The sequence below is a fragment of the Acinonyx jubatus genome, chromosome B4 (genome assembly GCF_027475565.1).
Source record: "Acinonyx jubatus isolate Ajub_Pintada_27869175 chromosome B4, VMU_Ajub_asm_v1.0, whole genome shotgun sequence".
Classification (NCBI taxonomy): domain Eukaryota; kingdom Metazoa; phylum Chordata; class Mammalia; order Carnivora; family Felidae; genus Acinonyx; species Acinonyx jubatus.
The window spans coordinates 139,501,144-139,519,924 of record NC_069387.1 but is presented as its reverse complement, the minus strand read 5'-3'; the positions used below and the strand labels follow the sequence as shown (position 1 = coordinate 139,519,924).

General features: G+C 58.5%; 1 protein-coding gene across 6 annotated transcripts in view; it reads right to left on the bottom strand.

The window, feature by feature from the left end:
- Positions 1 to 4,168: 4,168 nt before the first annotated feature.
- Positions 4,169 to 18,781, bottom strand: part of SHANK3 (SH3 and multiple ankyrin repeat domains 3) — a 51,289-nt gene continuing 36,676 nt past the window's right edge. For 3 of the 6 annotated variants that reach the window (XM_053199602.1, XM_053199601.1, XM_053199603.1), the window contains 2 exons: positions 14,638 to 16,897; positions 4,169 to 6,715 (listed from right to left, as the gene is read on the bottom strand). In XM_053199602.1, the coding sequence (XP_053055577.1) occupies positions 6,124 to 6,715; positions 14,638 to 16,897 (2,852 nt within the window). In that variant the 3' untranslated portion in view covers positions 4,169 to 6,123. Of the gene's footprint in view, positions 6,716 to 6,761; positions 7,792 to 14,637; positions 16,898 to 18,781 lie in introns of those variants that run through there. The other 3 variants (XM_053199606.1, XM_053199605.1, XM_053199604.1) reach the window with 3 other exon arrangements.

The window sequence follows — 18,781 nt, the reverse complement described above, 5'->3', positions numbered from 1 at the left end:
AGGTCTCCTTTGCTCTGTAAATATCTGATATTCTTGTCTCAACTCTCTGACTACCTGAAGGTTTTCTGTCTCCTTCCAGGGCATCCGGACCTCTCCTCCACCCGAGAGTCAGGAGATCTTGTCACTCACCTCTTCTGCTATGTCTGGAGGTTCCAGCTCTTTTCTCTTAGCAACCAAGGGGTCTCCTCTTCCCTATTCGAGTGTAACAAGGCCTTGCCTTCCCTACCTGCATGTCCAGTGTTTCCATCTCTTCTCCCTAATTGTCAGATGTCTCGTTTCCACTAGACAATTGTCCGGACATCTCATCTCACTACCCAATTGTCAAGAAGCTCTCATTTTCTATACACGAGTGTCCCCAAGTCTACTCTTCTTGAAGGCCAGAAGATCTTCCCTCTCTTATTACTGGGTTAGGGTTGCTGACAATACTGACTCCATCTCTGGCCCTCCATCTTGTTCCTGTTTTCTCAGTGACCTCCCTTGGGGCTATGTGTTCCGGGCACCTTGGAGATTGATATACACACCTTAGGAATGCCTGCCAAGGCCAGGATGGGGGAAGGCTTGTTTTCACCCCCTCCCCCAAAAATCTGTTGGAGATAACATAGTCTTTCCCCTTGCTGAGGCACAGGTGGTGACACAAGAGCTAATTAAAGGTCGGCTGTCCATTAGGTGCAATCTCACTACTGCCCTTCTGCATGTGCCTCATCGTATGAAATCTTTCAACTATGCAGTCATTCTCTGCCCAATCCACCTGAATAAAACTCTGTAAACAGGGATGCCTGGATGACTCAGTCAGTAGAGCGTGTGACTCTTGATCTCAGGGTTGTGAGTTCAAGCCCCATGCTGGGTGTAGAGCTTACTCAGAATTAAATCTTAACAAAAACAAACTCAGAGTAAACAGTATGTAGTGGCCTGCTTGGTTTTCCAGTCTTAAAGCGCCTTCTCTGGGGAATACTTTCCTGTTCCTCCTCCGTCTTCTAACACTGGCCCAGGACATCTTATCTTTGTTTAGCAGGGAGTGACAAGGCCATATCCCCCCAATTAGTGGCAGAATGATTCAACTATGTATCACAAGATTTTTGTCACTGCCCCCTGCATGTCAGTGGGGCGCTCTCTTTTCTACCTGAGTGTAGGGAGTCATCTCTCCTAGGAGAGTTTCAGGGCCCTTGTGCACTTTACCCGACTGTTAGGATTTCTTCTCAGACCTGAGTGTCACAGAACATATTTCTTCTACCTGATTTCAGGAGGACTCTGCTCCTGTGTTTAAGTTTCTTTTTTTTTTTTTTTTTTTAAGCCTTCATATCAGGTGATCTCTCCTCCTCTACCTGAAGTTCAGGAAGTCCTATTTCACAAACCTAAGTTACAATTCACCTACTGAGTGTTAGGAGTCCTCGCTTATTTTAGCCAAGTGTCAGATTGTGCCTGATAAAGTAACCGAAAAGGCTTTGGAATTATACCTCAAGACATTGCAGCAAGAATTCAAGTGATCATTGAAGTTTTGACTATTTAAGAAAACACCTATTCAGGTGTTTTTATAGGATTTTGATGGGTATAAAATTGATATGGTATTTAGGTCCATGAGAATCATTTAACAGAATGATGTCAACATTAACTTTAATGCTAATATGTACAATTTTCTAGAAATCACAACCTTTGCAAGTATTTAACCGTATGACGAAAATGTTAGTTATAAGATTCAAGATGAAAAGTAGCACCTAGTTTTTCAAAACACTTAGGGTTATGCAGTAACAAAGTTGAAGGCCCAATGTCTAGATTCTAGAGGGCAACTACTATCTGACTCCACAGAGTAACACTCACTCCTGATTTTAGAAGGGGCTGCCAGTCCATACCTGCCCCCATGGCCACAGTAATGAGGGATAGGAACATGGCCTACCAGGTCTACTTCTGTCATTAACCCTAATGGAAGAAGCAAACATCTCAAATAAGAGTGACTTCTCCACGCTGTTCCAAAGCACAAGGGAGAGAGGCAGGAAGGTACCAGACGGTAGGAGTCTGGAGCCAGAGGAAGGGATCCCAGGGGTGCCTGGGTGGCTCAGTCGGTTAAGCATCTGACTTTGGCTCAGGTCATGATCTCATGGGTCATGAGTTCGAGCCCCACATCAGGTTCTGTGCTGACAGCTCGGAGCCTGGAGACTGCTTCAGATTCTGTGTCTCCCTCTCTCTCTGCCCCTCCTCTGCTCGCTCTCACTCTCTCTCTCAAAATAAATAAACATTAAAAATTTTTATTTAAAAAAAGGGGGTCCCAATGGCTACTAGAGGCTTAACTCAAACCAAGATGAAGCTCCCAGCACAGGGAGCAGGATGAGGGCTTCCCCATCCCCCCCCCACCTCACCTCCCTCCTTCCCTTCCCACCCCCATATGCCCCCTTGCTTACCGCAGCCTGATTCCTGCCCCTCACTTCTGAACTCCTACCCCGGCTCCCCTGACCAGTCCAACTCCTACCTCATCTTTCCTCACCCTTATCTCTAACCCTTGAGGTTCCCACCCCACCCATTCTCCAGCGAGACCCTCTGCAGAGCAGACACGTCCGTCCATCCAGCCCAAGTTGTTCACAGGACCTCAGGCAGTGGTGGCTGGGGTGAGGGAGAGTTGGGGCTGCAGCCTCTGCTCCAGGCTCCAGAAAGAGTGTTGGTGAGTTGCTTAGGGCCCCCAAAAGGATATGTTGAGGTCATGAGGAGACCCTAGCCCTGAGTGAAAATGTCTTTGCCCCAAAGCATTTGGGGCTGCAGCTCCCCTAGTCCTCAACTTGCAGAGAGGATTTCCTCTGCCACGTCTGCTCTCACAGGCACTGAAGGTTCTGACTTGTCTTCTGAGGTATGAGGGTGGGGGGTATTCATTTTCTCCCCCAAACCCCTTAGGAGCCAGAGTGGGTGATGCCCTTTCTATGGAAGGCTTGTTGCCTTCCTCTTCCTCCTCCTCTCTTCTGTTGAAAAGCTGTACTTACCCCAAGCTCTGACCCAGACCCAGAGAGACCCAGGGCTCCTCGTGCAGAGGATACCAGCGCCCCAACACCCTGGCTCAGGCAGACAGCAAGTCAGGCAGGGTCCCACCTCTGCCCCCACATTTAGACCCTCCCAGTTCCTTACTCCTTGACTTCCTTCATGGCCTCTTCTGTATGCTGACCAGTTTCTGACTTGAAAATGAAATCTAAAATTTTGAAAAAGTTGAAAATTTGAAATTGTGGGGCTTTCTAGGTAGCCTACAAGCCTCTCAAGGTCCAAGCCTCACGGGGCCTCACCCTCCCTCCCAGGCCAGCCAGACCTGCACTTGCTCCCTCAAAGCACCTCTGCCTGCCCCCACCTCCTCTGGGTGAAGACACTGGAGTCTGACCGTCTTCCAGCCACTTCACTCCCTCTGGGATCTTCACACCTGCCGGTGGTATCTCCCACTGGTCCCACCCCTGACCATCGATAACCCAAGTCAAGGTCCACGTTTATTACTCTGTCAGATCTGCACTCCACCTTGACCCAGTGGGGCCAGGATCTGCAGGCACTGCCCCTGCCAAGACCCTGTCAGGTGACTGATGCCTGAGGAGCCCTCTCCCAACTCCCACTGGGCCTCCTGTGCCCACTCTGTGGGAAGATATCCATCCATCCACACTGTTCACCCTCTCTTCCACCCTTAAGGTGCCTCTGCCCTTCCTGTGGGCGGGCCACGCCCCACCCGGTGCCACACTAGCCTTGCCACATCATTGGCTGGTAGCAGCCAGCTGCTCACATGACTGTCAGCTCGGGTGGGGGGGGGGGGGTTGTAAAGCCCGGACAAGGGCAGTAGCCATGGGGGCAGGACATCAGGCACAGACATGAGAAGGTTCAAAGAATTCAGAAACAAATGGACACAGTGGGGGAGGTGGGGCAGGGGGACAGAGGACAACTGGACTCCTACCTCAGGAGGGCTACACTCAGTGAGCTGGTGGGCAGAGAGAAAAGCTTCCAGACAGGAAGCATGAGCTGAGGCCCAGCAGGAGTCCGGAAGAGATGCGAAGAGAAGCCTGGCATGGGGACGTGGGGTCAACAAGGAGACTGAGACAGGGCTGAGAGTCACCAGTGCATGTGGCCGAATGCTCATGTCAAGGCTGAGGTTCGTCCCATTCAGGGGACAGCAGTTTGTGCTCCCAATACCTCCTCAAACAGGTAACTGAGAGACGGCTTCATTTCTTATAAATTTATTACATAATAATATTATAATAATTATTATCAATAATAATAATATAAGAAACATAGATCTCTGTGGGGTGTATCACAACGTCAGGGTCAGGAGGCCTCAGGACTGGAGCAGGGGTGAAATCCCCCGGATGGAACTCCATACAAAAGGAGGGGTGAAGCGGGACTGACCCTGTAAAGTTAAAAACCCAAATTGAACGGAACCAAAAACCCACAGGTGAGTGTGAGACTGAGGGTGTATGTGGCAGTCTGTTACAGTGACTGCTGCTGTGTGTGACCTGGTCTGTCGGTGAAAGGGTTACTGGGTGTGACTCTGCCCAGGGAATGGGGCCGGCGGGCCAGGGCGGGGCAGGCGGGCACAGACCGGCGTGCCAGGCCCCTGGGCTGTGAAAACTTCAGTTTTCTGTTGTTTTTTTTTTTTATTAAAAAAAGCTAGAAATATAAACAGAAACTTGTGAGTGACGTGGATGGAGCTTAGTCCAGACTCCAAACCCTAGGTTTAAAAACGTCCCAGGGCCCCCCACCCCACAGGTCATTGCTGAGTGTGAGGAGTCACAGTAAGGGGGGCTGGGGTGCCCTCTGGGGTCTTTGCCTCTCCCCAGGGCTTGCGGTGGCCTGACTCTAGGGGTCCTCTATGATCCCCCCCCCCCCCCCGCCAGAAGCCCAGTGGGGGGCGGGGCACTGCCTCCAAGGGCTCTTGGGAGCCTGTCCAAGCAGCAGATCCTCACCAAGGAGGCCCGCTCAGGCTAGACGAGGCTCTGGAAGGACGGGCTGGGCAAACAGCAGGTCCTAGGGTGCCTCTGACTTTCTTTGGAAGTGGAAATGGGGTGCTTTCACAGGGACACACCCATACATGCACCCTGTGCACACTGCTGAAGCCCCCACACTAGTCCAGAGTGGCCCGTTGGGACCACACTCCAGTCAGGCACACACAGGGCTCCGACGCACTCAGCCGCACCCAGAGTTTCACACACTCGCACGTGCGTGCGCGCGCGCACACACACACACACACACACAGGGCAGGAACAGGAGACTTTGGGGTCTGAGGCAGGGAGGCTTCTCTGCTGTGGTTGCCCAACAGTGTGGGGAGGAGGCTAGACCCCTCCTGGGAAGGGACCCTGTGAGGGACTTGGCTGGGGCGGATGCCAGGGCCCTGCCCCTCCCCAGGGCAATGGTCTCCCAGGCCACCTGACCTGGCTAGTGCCCAGCAGGACTCGCTGCCTGCCGCCCCTCCTCCACGCAGCACCTGAAGGGTCGGTGGGGCACACTATAGCTCAGCGAGGGGAGAGGGCCGAGCTGGGGCCCCAGGGCGGGCTACTAGGACCCTGGCCAACCCCAGACCAGCTGGAGCGTCCCCCGCCCCATGTGGGGTGGCAGTGGCAGTGAGGGGCCAGAGATGGAAGACTGGGCAGCAGCAGCGGAACCAGTGGGGGGGGGGGGGGGACTGTAAGGGAGGGGAAGGGAAGCTATTAAGGACAGAGATATTTGTTCCTTTTCTCGTTCCAAATATAGAGTGGATTAAAATATGCAAAACAGGGGGGGGCTCCTAGGCCCCCAACCGAGAACCCCAAGTCTCCCCCCTCCCCCCGAGTCACCAAGGTGTGTCCTGACCTCGCATGCTGGACTAGGTCCCCCCCTCTGGGAGAGTAGCCACCAGGAGCTGTGCGGGAGATGGTCAGGCCGGAGCACCCCACCCCCAACCCTCTCCCGCTCCAGCCTCCCTGGCCCTCGCCCTTCCTGACCGTGTGCTGGGTGGGACTCGCCGGCCGGGGAGGGCACTAAGCAATGTACAGGGCAAGTCTCCGAGCAACAGCAAACAGGACGATTCATGCAACATTCCTGGCCCGGGCGCCTTTGTGGGGGGCAGGCCGAGCCCGCGGCCCGGGGGTGGGGGTGGGGGGCCCTGCCGGCAGGGCGCGGCTGGGACGTGGGGAGGGGGCGTCAGCTGCCGTCCAGCTGCCTGAGCGCGCGCTCAATGTTCATGCGGTGGCCCACGCGCGTGACGCCCAGCTCCACGAAGTCGTCCTTGGTGAGCGCCGGCAGGTGCGCGCCCTCGATTTCGTGGTCCTCGAAGCGGTCGCGGTGCTCGCCCAAGTGGATGCTCTCCAGCCAGTCGCCCACGTCGAACTTGCTCCACAGCTGCAGCGGCTTTTGTTGGAAGGGCCGGCGCGGGCCGGGGGCCCCGGGGCCGGGGCCAGGCGCTGGCGAGGGCAGCGGCGACGGCGAGGGCGAGCGGCTGCGTGCGCTCACGCTGCGCACCACAAAGCGCACCTCCTTCGGCTCGTGCGGGATGGAGAGGCTGGACGACTTGAGGATGGTGGGAGGCGTGAGGCCGAAGGGCCGCCCCGCGCCCCCCGCGCCCGCCCCCAGCCCCTCCACCCGCTCCAGCGACGCGGGCTTCACTGGGCTCGGGGCGCGCCGCGCCACGGGGTAGCGGCCGCCGGGCCGCACCGGGTAGGAGGCCCCGCCGCCCGGGCCCCCAGGGCTGCGCTGCGCTGAGATGGAGCTCAGCTCACCGAGGCTGCTGAAGAGCCTGCGGAGGGAGAGGGGGTCAAGGCCAGGTGAGGGGCGCCAGGAGATGTGGGGGCAGGCAGAGGGGAGAGGGGCCAGCGGCCAGGAGGACGCAGGTCGGGTGGGTACTGGGGCTGGGGTGGGCGTAGCCTTAGGGCCACAGGAAGAAAGAAGGGTGGGGTCCTGTGGTCATGATAGGGCCCCTCTGTTTGGCCCCCAGGGTCAGAGACAGGGCCCTGCCGGGAGAGAAGGGGCCTAAACTGAATGGAACATAAAGAGTAAAAACAGAGGGCCCCTTCCCTCCATGGGGATCCAAGAGCAGCCCACCAGAGGAAAGAGCCTCTCGTGGCAAAGGGCCGACTGCCCCATCCCTGACGGCCTCCGACACAGGCTCTGGGCACTGCCCCATCCGCCCGTGTCCTGGACAGTAAGACTGGCAGTACCTCTCCCCACTCCCACACACAGCTCTGCTCTCCTGAGGAGACCCAGAGAAACCTGGGCAGGCTTCAGGGACGGCTGAGTCGTGATGAAGGCTGGTGGCTGCACAGACTGACCAAGTCCATGAGTCAGAGACAGACACCAGGCAGCGCTCATGCCCACACAGAACAGCAGCATGTGCAGGTGTCAGGCAGCGACACACCCATGACAGTCGGCCTCCCTGCACAGGACGGCACCCACACGCGTCACAGACATGCAGCAGCAGCGGCAGGAATGGCAGCAGCCTGCTCGTGACAGGGACACAGCAGCACACGTGTGCACACACACACACACACACATACACACACACACAAATGATGCCTCTCTTCCCAACATCACCTGACAGGACCCCCAGACCTGCAGCCCCTCTCCAGCATGGCCATGGTGGGAGGCCTACCTGGGGGCACCTCCAGAGAAAACCCACTCCCCTCTCCCACCCCCTCCTTTCGGTCCCTATCCCCAGTTGCGCCCAGGGGAAGCCTCAGGGGGCTGTCGGTGGCACAGAAGCCTCACGAAGCCAAGCAGAGCAGAGACCAGGGTGACCAGGTGCAGCTATGGACAGTGAGAGGCATGGGATGGGCATGCTCACTTACACAGCCGGCGCTCGGGACCACCGCGCAGCTAGACAGAGCAGCCACATGCAGATGGGCAGGAGAGAGCAATGAGAAAGAGTGTTAGCAGCCCAGGCCCACACAGCAGGCACATGGCCCACAGTCACAGCTACAGTATGGCAGCCAGGTACAGGTCTCCCTGGCCAGACACCCACTGGGGGAGGAACTCAGTCAGGTACAATGGGAGAGAGCAAATCTGGGGCTGCTGGGGAAAGGGACCTGCAGGCCACACGTGGGCAGATCTGGGTGGGTTCCGGGTCTGCCTGTGTGACCTCCACAGGCTTTCCTTGGGACACTGTGTGGCAAGTGCTCGGCAGACACCTGGCACTTGGGTGACACTTCATGTCCCCTTACACTCTCTGCAGCCTGACTGGCCTCTGCAGCTGCCATCCCCCCTTCCTGCCCCTGCCCCTGCCCCTACCGGGCTGAGGAGCCTCCTCTGGGTGCCCCCATCCACCTCTGCGCTATCCTGACTGGTGCCAGTCTCGCACCGCACAGGGCACCCTGGGCGTCCTTCCGCCCCTCCGTGCAGGCTTTGTCTTTTCATCTCCCACCTGGGCAAGACCAGCCTCTCCCTAAAGATCCAGTTCTGTCTGTCCCTCCCGCTTGACCTCAGTTCCAGTTTCCAGCTTCCATCACTTTCCACCGGCTTTCTCCCCTCAGCCGCTCTCCCCGCTGCCTCCCCCCAGGGCTCAGACCCACAGCAGAGCCTCCTGAAACCAGGCCTCCCTCCGCCCTACCCCCCATGGCGAGGGGCTCTAAGGACACCTGGGGTGGGCTCAGGGAACAGGCACCAGCCAGAAGAAACCCTCCCTGCTCCCACCACACCTGATCTCCCTGGCACCACCTGGGCTTTGGGGCAAAGTGGGTCAGCAGTGAAGGAGAGAGGGAGGGTACCCAAGGGGATGTTGCAAGGGGGTGGTGGGTGCCCAGGTGGCGGTGACTGCTAGGGAAATGCTAGGGTGGGGGCTGCAGTGCAGGGTAAGGTGCGGAGGGGATGGTCCCAGTAGAGCTCCACCACGACTTTCACACAGCGACCCAGGCCTGAGGACCTCGTGTCTCAGGAGGGAATCCTGCTTAGCCCTACCCCAAGGGTTAAGTTTCAGTGGAACCATGTGGGTGTGCCCAGGGTCTCCGGTGTGACAGAAGCATATTGACAAGTTGGCAGGACCACAGCCAAGCTGTGAAGGCAGAGAGAACTGGACGGGTGCTGGGGAGTGCAGTGGAGACGCCTGGCCTGAGCCCAGAGCAGGGTCTGGGCTCCAGGACGCCCTTCTGGCCAGGGCCGAAGCGCTCCTTCCTGTCAGAGGGGTGAGGCAGGCTCTAGCAGCACCCAGGCAGACCCTCCTGAGGAGAGGTGGTGGGTGCCAGGAGATGGGCACCTGCCGGAGAAAATGCGGCTGATGCCAGGAGGTGCCATGAGTGAGGGAATGAAGAGCCGTATTCCACTGGGTGGGGAAGTGGGGAGAGAGCCAGTCCTAAGGATGCCCAAAGCATGGTGGACATGGCAGGAGGCCTACAAGAAGAGCATAAGGAAGTCTGTGGCCTCCCAAGGCCCCAGGACACAGCAGGGAGTGGCCAAGGGTACCCATGGCCCAAGTGCTTGCCCCTCCTCCCTTCCTCCAGGGGAGCAGGGAACTGCCCACGTCGTCCCCTGAGCAGGAACCCCAGCAGCGTCCACAGCCAAGTCTCCACGCCACTTCGGCACAGCCGTCACCGTCCATCGCCACTCTCAACTGACGCCGCCCCAGCTGGGCCCCAGCCACGGTGTGGCCACATCACGGCACCCGCCAGCCTCCCAAAGGGCTTCTGGGCCACCCGCCCCCTGACGAGCGGTACCTCACCGGGCACCCCTGAATGCCGTCAGCATCCTCCTCCAGATGGCTCCTCAAGGCTCCGTGGCCCCGGACGTCTCTTCCACCACGTCTGAATCTGCTACTGTCTTGCTGCCTGGTGATTCCTCAGCCACTGGGGTCTGGCCTCGCCCCTTGCCCCTTGCCCCACACCCCTGCAGTTACCCAGGCTGTAGCAGGACCCCTTCCTTCCTAGATGGGTTTTGTGGGTTCTCCTCTCGGCACACACACTTTCTCCTGGGCCAGGTAGTCCACTCCCACCCTTGGCTACGGCTGACGTGCCCAAGAATGCTACATGTGAGCCCAGGCTCTCCTGAGCTCCAGACCTCTACTGGGGCCTCCAAACATGCTCTCCCTTCCCCCAGTCCTCCCCACACCAGGGACCGGGAGCCACCCTCAGCTCCTCCTCCTTTTCATGGAGGGCTCCCAGCATTAACCCAGGCCCTTATCCTCACCCTCCGGGCCACCTCAGGGTCCAGACATTTTCACTCAGCACCTCTCACCTCATTTCCTCACTGACAAAGCTAAATGTCAGCAAACAAAAATAATGGGACGTGTCCCTCCCAGGCTTGACTGCCTGTTGGCCTGTTGGCACCAACAGACAAGGAAAAGCCCAAGCTCTGGTCCTGGCCTCTGTCTTGGGCCTTCTGCCAGTGCACTCATGCAGAGCAGGTCTAGGCCTTGTGGGCTTTTGCAGTCTGGGAGCTCCACTCAGGGACAGAACCCTCAACAACAGCGCAAAACTAGATACAGACTCATAAGCTTCAAAGCGCACTCTCCGCTCAGGGCGTCTCCAGCCTTTCGCCTTCTCACCGCCCAACCTCAGCACCCTCCAGATGCCTCTACATCCCCTCATCTGTGAGCACTTCCTGCTCCCCCAGCATAGTTCAGGGCTCCTGAAGCATGTGACCCAGTTTCGTGTGGCCTGCAAGGACAAAGCACATCCTGGCCCCAGTGCTCTTGCGTCGGCCGTCACACCACAAGTGTCAGCCCAGGTTTCAGAAGAAGCCCCACTGGCCTTGAGATACCTGCGGTGACACAAGGTGGTATCCAGATCCCAGCCAAACATGTTAGTAGAACAGGGTCCACAGAAAGTCACCAGAGCAGGGTTTCTACCCCATCATAAGGAATGTGTGTCTTCTGCAAGACACTTACTAATGATCTGCCAGAGAAGCTGAGACCTAACAGGTTCGAGGCCATGGCGCAAAGCACATCAAAGGGGCTAAGGAGATGCAGGAAAGACACCCCTTTCACTTTGTATTTCCACAGCTATTTCACCATGAACGTTTTTCTATGAAACCAGAGGTGAGGGTCAGACAGATGTAAAACTGAAAGCCACAGCAGAGCTGAGTGTTTTTGCGGTGCTCAGAGACACTATGGACTTCAGACGACATGTGGGATTCCGATCCGAAGGCGAGTGGAGTTGGGTACAGATGTGAGCCTCAAAGACCATGGTGGGGCTCTGAGAAGATGGACGTCCTGTCTATACGAGGGCTAGACCCGAAGCTAGAAGCATAGAGCAGATGAATAGTCTAGGATCAATGTCGCAAAAAGCCAGAGGTCCCTCCAGGTGGCCAAGGCAATTAGTCTGGGGCCTCTGCCAAGAATGGTCCCGGGAAGGAAACAGCCCCACCCAGACACCAGAACTTCCCGCACTTCGAACGTTTCTCTTAGGGACCGTATCACTAGCAGCTCATCACTAAATGAGAGAGGAATGCTAGGTTCCAGCCACAGTGAGCTGCAAACGAGAGCTGCCCAGCAGCCCTGGCGGGCACCACGGCTCCTGCCAGCCACATGGAGGGGCCGACTCCACACGCTCACTGAATCCTCCGCTCAGCCCCCTGCCTCTGGCCAGAAGCCAAGAGTGGGCAGTGGGGTCCACGCCACTGGGGACTGTGGTTTCACCCAGATCTGAGGGGTGAGGGGAAGCAGAGAGGGCCAAAGGAAGTGTGAACGAGAGAAGGGGGTGCAGAGGGAAGTGGGAATAGGAAGGCAGGGCAGAGGGATGGCTCCGTGTAGCTGGGCTGATGAGGTAGCGCTCTGAGGACTCGAGGATAAGCGATTTCAGAATACACGGCTATTTGTGATATACGTGATTGATAGATAACGGTGTCAGTCTACCCAGTGAACAGGTGCGCGTTTCTGTGTGAGAGGCTACCGCACAGAAACCCAGCATCCGTCACCAGAAGGGGCTTAACGACACAGCCCCCAGAGTACAGTGAACAGAGAGTGGGGCTTGGGGCCAGACAGATACCACCACTTACCAGCTGCAATAGACCTCTTTAGAACCTTAGTTTTATTGTCTGGAAAATGGAGAGTATGCTGTTATCCATCTGAGAGAATGGCTGTAGAAGTGAAATAATATGACCTGGCATTTTCCAGTGCAATATCCGCCCTTTTATTTCCCACGAAGGACCTGGCTGAGTGCCCACTTCATGAGAACCCACCATGCTGCAGCCCTGAGCTTGGTGCTTCAGGGTGTCACCGTCACCATCTCACAGGGGAGGGACTGAAGTTCACAGTGGCTCATCCAAGACTACAGAGCTCAGGTGCAACTAGCTGAGAGTTGATATCCAGGGCCCTCTGACCCCAAGCTGATGCCAGGGAATGAAGCAAACTGCCGACATTGGTGAGAACATGTCACAAGGGACTTGTGTTGTTTTAGGTTTTCCAGCATCTGGACCCCCGTAACAGCAGCTGATTTTCCTCTGGAGACCCACCCTCCCTCACTCTCAGCACCTGTTTGCTAGGTGGGCTGGCCCCGTGCCCTAGCTCCCAGGAGAGCACAGGACTCAGGCCTGCCCAATGGAGGCCTTACAGCATCCCTGACCCTGCTGATTCATCCAGGGGAAAGCAGGGGACCCATGTGAAGCCAATCAGAGGCTGGACTTTTGCAAGAAGTGCCAAGTCAAAGAGGCTCCCTTTCCAGTGCACCTGTGGGGTAGGTGGGGTGCAAAGCTGGCACCTGTGGGTCTTGCCCTGCCCCATCCCATGTCCAAATCAGAACACAAACACAGGGTCATGGCACAACCCAGAGCCATGGGACAAGAGACCTTTACCCTAACAGAGGAGAAATGCTCAGGGTGCCCAGCCACCCCATGGGAGCCAGCAGAGCAAATGACAAGACCCAGGCTCGCCTGAGCCTGATCATGGGGTCCAACAACCAGTCCATCTGAATCATGTGTCTGTCCTTCAGTGATATTTATCCTAAGCCCCCTCCCTAGATTACAGGTCACAAAAGACAGTGCTTGCATTTAGCTTAGTTCTTTCGTCTGTTGAGCAAACATTTATTGAGGGCCTGCACTGTATCAGGAACTGTGCTTCCCACTTTAAGTAGCTTTAATTTTCACTGGGACCAAAGGACATAGAGAACAGAGGGACTGGCAAGGGAGGAGAAGCAGAGATGAAGATAGGGGCTGGTCGAGGGTGGGTCAGGGAACCCCCCGTCCCCAGGGGTTAGGTCCTGCAGAGGCCCAGGACCTGGGCTACTCATCCCAAATGGATACCCTGGCCATGCCCATAACGCCCACTCTCAGGGTACCTTTGGCATTGCCCTGCTGGAAAAAGGGCTTTCACATTCAGCTGGGAGTTGGAAGAGGCCAAAAGGGGAGAGGGCCCCAAAGCGAGCCCCTGAGATGACAGGAGCTGAAGGACAATATTCCTGGACCACTTAGGGGAAGCACCGTGAGCTTCCCAAGCCCCCACATATCTTTTGAACCCTTAACTGGAAGAAGGTAAATCAGACAAGCCCTTGTGAATAAGACCGAATCCCTCACTTTGTGAGCTGTGCCTTCCAAGGCTGACAGGAAAGGAGCCAATAGGCTGGTCTTCAGGGAGCAAGAAGGAGGCCAGGCAGTGGCACCTCACCCCCCCCCCCCGACAAAGCCAGAAGAGGGAGGAGGGCCTAAAGGGGTACAGAAGGCAAAGGCAGCTTGAAAAGGGCAGACAAGGGCCAGCCAGGGGGTTACCAGAGCTGCCTCAGACCAGCACCAGTGGGCAGGAACCAGCTCTCCCACCAACATCCATGGAGCTCACAGGCCCAAGGGGGACCCCTTCAGGAGCAAAGCCTTGGGAATGGGGTCCTCAAGGAAATATCCAAGGGCTCTGGCAGCTCTACCAGAGCAGCACCCCAGCCCCTTGCTCAGCAACCCCCACCCCCATTTCCAGGGCACAACGTGGCCTCTTCAAGTCCTCACCCTGGGCAAGAGGTGGGACGAGCAGACAGACAGAGGAACAGGGAAGGTACGGAGAAGGCGAGAGGGCAGATGGAGTATGGAGGGATGCTGTGACTTCCCCCTAAGAATGGCTTCTTAATGCACTTTGAAAATGCACTGCAGTCTGTGTTTAAGGGGCTCTGAGGCAGAGCAGAGAGACAAATTTTTCTGGGGCAGAACACAGGGAGCTGCTGGTGCGTCCCAAAAGGAAAAGGAGTCTGTGTACTCTAAGCCTCAAAAGGAAGCAAGGCAGGAGGCAGCTACAGGAAAGGTGGCACCAGCCATGTGGCCACAGGGAGGATGGGGTTGGGGGCCCACAGGCTCACAGCGAAGCTGAACAGTGGGGGGAGGGGAGCGGGTTGCAACTCCAGGATGGAGCACAGAACAACCCGTAACAGGAGAGGCAGCTTTGGTCGGGAGCAAAAGAGTGAGAGCCCACAAGAACCCCCCAAGGCAGGGCGTCTCCAGGAGGGCTGTGGAGGTGCTCGGCCCCGCTGGGTCTCTGATGGGTGCCCAGCCCCCACTCCTAGCACCAACAGGATGGAGAGAACAGCGGCCCCAAGATTTCAGATCCCTGAATGAGACTTGTCTCACACAGACAAAGCAAGGGCAGACAAAGGACACAAGTGGACAGAGAGGCATGCCACGGACAGGTAAGGGGTGGGATAGAATGGACTGGGGAGGGGAACAGAGGAAACCTCCGATGGTGGACAGACAAGAGGAAAAACACAGGGTGGGGGGGGGGGCCATAGACACGGGACAGGACCCTCCCCACACTGCCCTGCTCACCGAGCTGCCGCGATGGGCGACTTCTTGGCAGGGTCCAGCAGGCCGCCCAGGCCACCAACCGGCTCTTCCCCCAAGGAGCGTGTGTCTTTGTTGAGCTGCTGCAGGCGAGAGCTGAGCTCACTGATCACAGTTGGTTTGTCATCTTCAGGCCCTGGGAGTCCCCGGCTCTCCACGGGGTCCCCCCACAGCTTGGACCTTCTCTGGAAGAGGTAGCGAGGGCGAGCAGGTCCGGCAGCGGAGGCCAGCCCGGCAGAGGCGGCATGCTGCTGGGCCATGAGCTCACTGTCCGAGGACTGCTTCAGCAGCGGGTCCCTGAAGGTCACCGGCCCCTTCCCCAGCGGGGACTTGAGCTTGGGCTTGGGAGGCACTGGTGGCTTCTCGAGTAGAAAAGTGTGTCCATCGGCGAAGGAGGTGTGGGTGTCAGTGAGCTCCCCACTCTCCGAGCTCAGGGTGGACATGCTGGACACCGTGGAGATAGTGCTTGTGGTCTCCAGGTGGGGGTCGCTGGAGCTGCGTGTGTCAGCCTCCTCCACCCCTGAGTCAGCTGCAGATTCAGGGGCAGGAGGCGGCTCGCTGCTCGGCTTCCCTGAGGCCGGGCCTGGCACCACGGTGGGTGAGGGACCTGGGCCAGGAAGTGGGGTGGCCAGCAGGACCCCGTTGGCAAACTCTTCGGGAGGCGGCACCAGCCCAATGCGGGCTAGCTCCTCCCTGGTCTCCTCATCACTGGAGGACAGCTGGGCAGGCGGCAAGTTCACAGCGAACACCAGCTCTGGCTCCTCCTCGGAGCTGCCCTGGCCCGGCCCGGGGTCTGTCGGAGCCGTGCTGCCAGGGGGCTGAGCCCGGGGGCTCGCCAGGGGCTCTGCCACCACTGCTGACTGTGCAGGGGCTGGGGCCAGCTCTGGGGTGCCCGGGCGCTCCTCTTCAGCCCCCAGCCCGCTGGGCTCCTGCCCATTGCTGGTGGCGTGCACGACAATGAGGCCGGCCGGCCGCTGCAGGGATGTGTCCAGGACGCTGAGGATCATGGACTTCTTGTCCTCTGGCGACTTGCGCTCCTCCCGGGGTGCTTTCTCCGGCTCCCTCCGAGCAGGCACAGGAACCCAGGCGGGGCTTCTTGGGGAGAAGGCTGGGGAGGCCAGCGCCCCTCGCTCAGAGTCGCGGGCCTGTACATCCACGAACAGAGGCCCAGGGCGGTCAGCGTCAGGGCTGTGCACGGGCGTGGGGGACCGGGAGGGCGCCTGGGAGGCCAGAGCACGTTCTCGAGCTGCCAGGGCGAGGGCCAGGGGCGAGCTGGGGTCCAGGGGTTTGCCGGTGAGTGGGTGGATGAAGGTGGAGCCTGAAGGCCCAAGGCTCGGGCCGCTGACCAATGGCTTCAGAGCAGAGACGGGGGAGGGCAGGAGCAGGTCTCGGCCGGTGGTGGTGGTGGCGGCGCCAGCCCCCAGCAGGCGCTCATCGATGGAGCGGGAGGGCTGCAGGGAGGGCAGGTCTGTGCTAGGTGTGCTGCCCTCGATGGCTCCCACCGACAGGAACACGGTTGAGCGTCGCCGCTCCTCCAGCCGCCGGTCCTTGCCCGGGCCTGGGCCCCCGAACGCGAGGCCGGGGCTTTCCCCGGGGCCGTAGTCAAGGCCGCTTGGCCGAGGCCCACGGTGCGTCGGGGAGGGCTCCCGGGCGAAGCTGCCGCCACCCGGGCCAGGGCTGCCCACTGCCAGGGCTGCGCGCTCCTGAGCGTCTTCCACCTGCAGCTGCTTCACCAGCGGGCTCTTGCGGCGCTGAGGCTTGGACGGCGCGAAGATGCTGGCGCTGAAAGCGCCCAGGTTGGCGTAGGGACTGTCGGGGCCCGGCGGCCGCGGCCGCCGCTTTGGACGCTCCGGTGGGGTGGCCGCCGGAGGAGGCCGGGGGGTGTCGCCCGCCTCCGGCGCCGAGTCCTGAAGGATGATCATGGAGCGCGCACGCTTCTGCCGCTCCGGGTAGGGCAGCGGACCCAGGGGCGCGCCGGCATCGTACAGGCCCGGGGCCCCAGCGCCCAGGCGCGCCTCCAGGCCGGGCTTGAAGCTGGAGCGCACTGTGTCGTAGGCGCGGCCTGGAGGGGGTGGCGGTGAGAAGGCGGGGGGCGGCCCGGAGTCGAAGTAGTAGGGAGCGGGTGGGGGCGGCGGTGCGGTCTGCGGCGGGGGCGGGATGCCACGGCCCTCACGCACCGTATCTTGCATGGACGTGCTGCGCGGAAAGCGCCCTTCCAGCAGGGACGCCAGCTTTTCATCCTCCCCTGCGGACAGAAGGGCCCTGGTGAGACCCCGGCGCCGGCCCTGTGCAGGGGCCAGCCCTGCCCTGACTCCACCTGAGGGCAGCCATGGCCCCAGATGCAAGGACTGCGAAGCCACCCCCTTAGAAATTGGCGGGAAGCGATACCCAGCCGGGGAGGACTGGGTCAAGAAGGGCACGGAGGCTGGGGTCTGAGAGAAAAGGGGACAGGGCAGCCCAGAGCAGGAGATCTGAGCGAGGCCCCTAGTCTGGGCTCCTCCCTGGATGCCAGCTCTGCACCCCAAGCCCAGTGTTGAGTTGGGGGGAGGGGGCTCTTAGAAAGACTTGGGGAGAGGTATTCTTTCAGATATAAGGCAGAGGAGGGCCCCACCAACAGACTGTGAAAGGACCCAAAGTCTTGGGTTCGGGCCAAGACCTGCCCAAGCCCCATCACACTGAGAGGGCCCAAAGAAGACACCCAGGGAGAATCGGGGCAGCCCCTACACATCCCCCCACGCGGAGTGGTGAAGACAACTGCACAGAAGAGGTAGGGGCGGCTGGTGCATGGCTTCCATCCAAGACTGAGCGAGGCCACATTGCAGCAATGGAACAAGCAGGTGTCACTGGGAGTTCCCTGGTGGCAACCAGAGACGGGAAGAAGAGAGATGGTCAGAAATTAGGGGGACACTCTCCCAGAGTAGGAGTGATGCACGGACTGTAGTCAGAGGGGCAGCAGGACTGTGGCCAGCTGAGCCATGCATCTGGCAGAAAGAAGGCTGGCGCCCAGGTGAAAAGGTGTTTGTGAAAAGACAAGCCCTGAGAGGCTCCATCCCAGAGACCCAAGTGAACGGGACCGGACACACTGCCCGGTCACTGCTATAACCTCAATGGCTGAACTTCAGTGAGGGAGGGTGGAAGGGAAGGAGGAAGAGCTAAAGTGGAATTGTAGACTAAGCACCTGACCCATGTGTCAGTTGTACTCCCTATGGGCTGTGTGGCCCCAGGCCGGGCCCTGGGCCCCCCTGAATCTCAATTCTCTCATGGGCAACACAGGCTTAAAATGAAACCCGCTCTGCTGCCCGAGTTAGGGTCTGTGCAAGAGCAGGACTGGGATGCTCAGGGCCCTCATTGTCCTGCTGCCTGGCTAGAGCCTGGCAAGATCTCCCAAGTGTCCTTGTGGGCACAATATGGACACTTGTACCGTACGCATGTTCAGTTAGGCTGCAAGTGTTCGACGGCCCAACCGGAGGACAGTGGATGAATGTTTCCTCCATGTTGATACGCACAGGTCTCTGGTGGAGTGCCTTGGGAATCTACACTTGGCTTCACTCTGTACTTGCTCGCATTTTTACGAACTCACTACATTGCAGATTGCCTGTTCCCAGCCACCTCCTCCTTTAGCCAAGGTGGTCTCCCCAGGCCTCCCACACTGCACGATCTACATCTTGTCCTGCATGACAGCTCTTCACCCCGGGCGCAGCAAAGGTGGGCTTTCGTGTGGCTTGAATTCTAGCATTGGAAGTTACTGTCTGACATTACTTAATCTCTTAGCAGGTCAGTTTCCTAATCTCAAGCAAAATGCTGGCCCCTGTTGTGGGGCTGCCACAGCTGGAGCCATTTAAAGCCTACAGCATGGGGCTGAGCACCTAGAAGCATCCCAGGAAGGAGGCCGAGATCATCATCATCATCATCATCATCATCATCATCATCATCATCATTTTTAGGTCTGCCTTCCACCCCCATGGCTGGACACAAGATTTGTGCCAGGTTCTTTTGGGGCCTCCTCCCCGCTGCACAACTTATCTTATGAGACAAACTACATGGAGAAAAGCTTGTGCTCCTAGAAGACACAGGAGATTTGGCATGCCAAATTCTAACTTAGGGTGAAGATAAGTCACTTGCCTGGGAT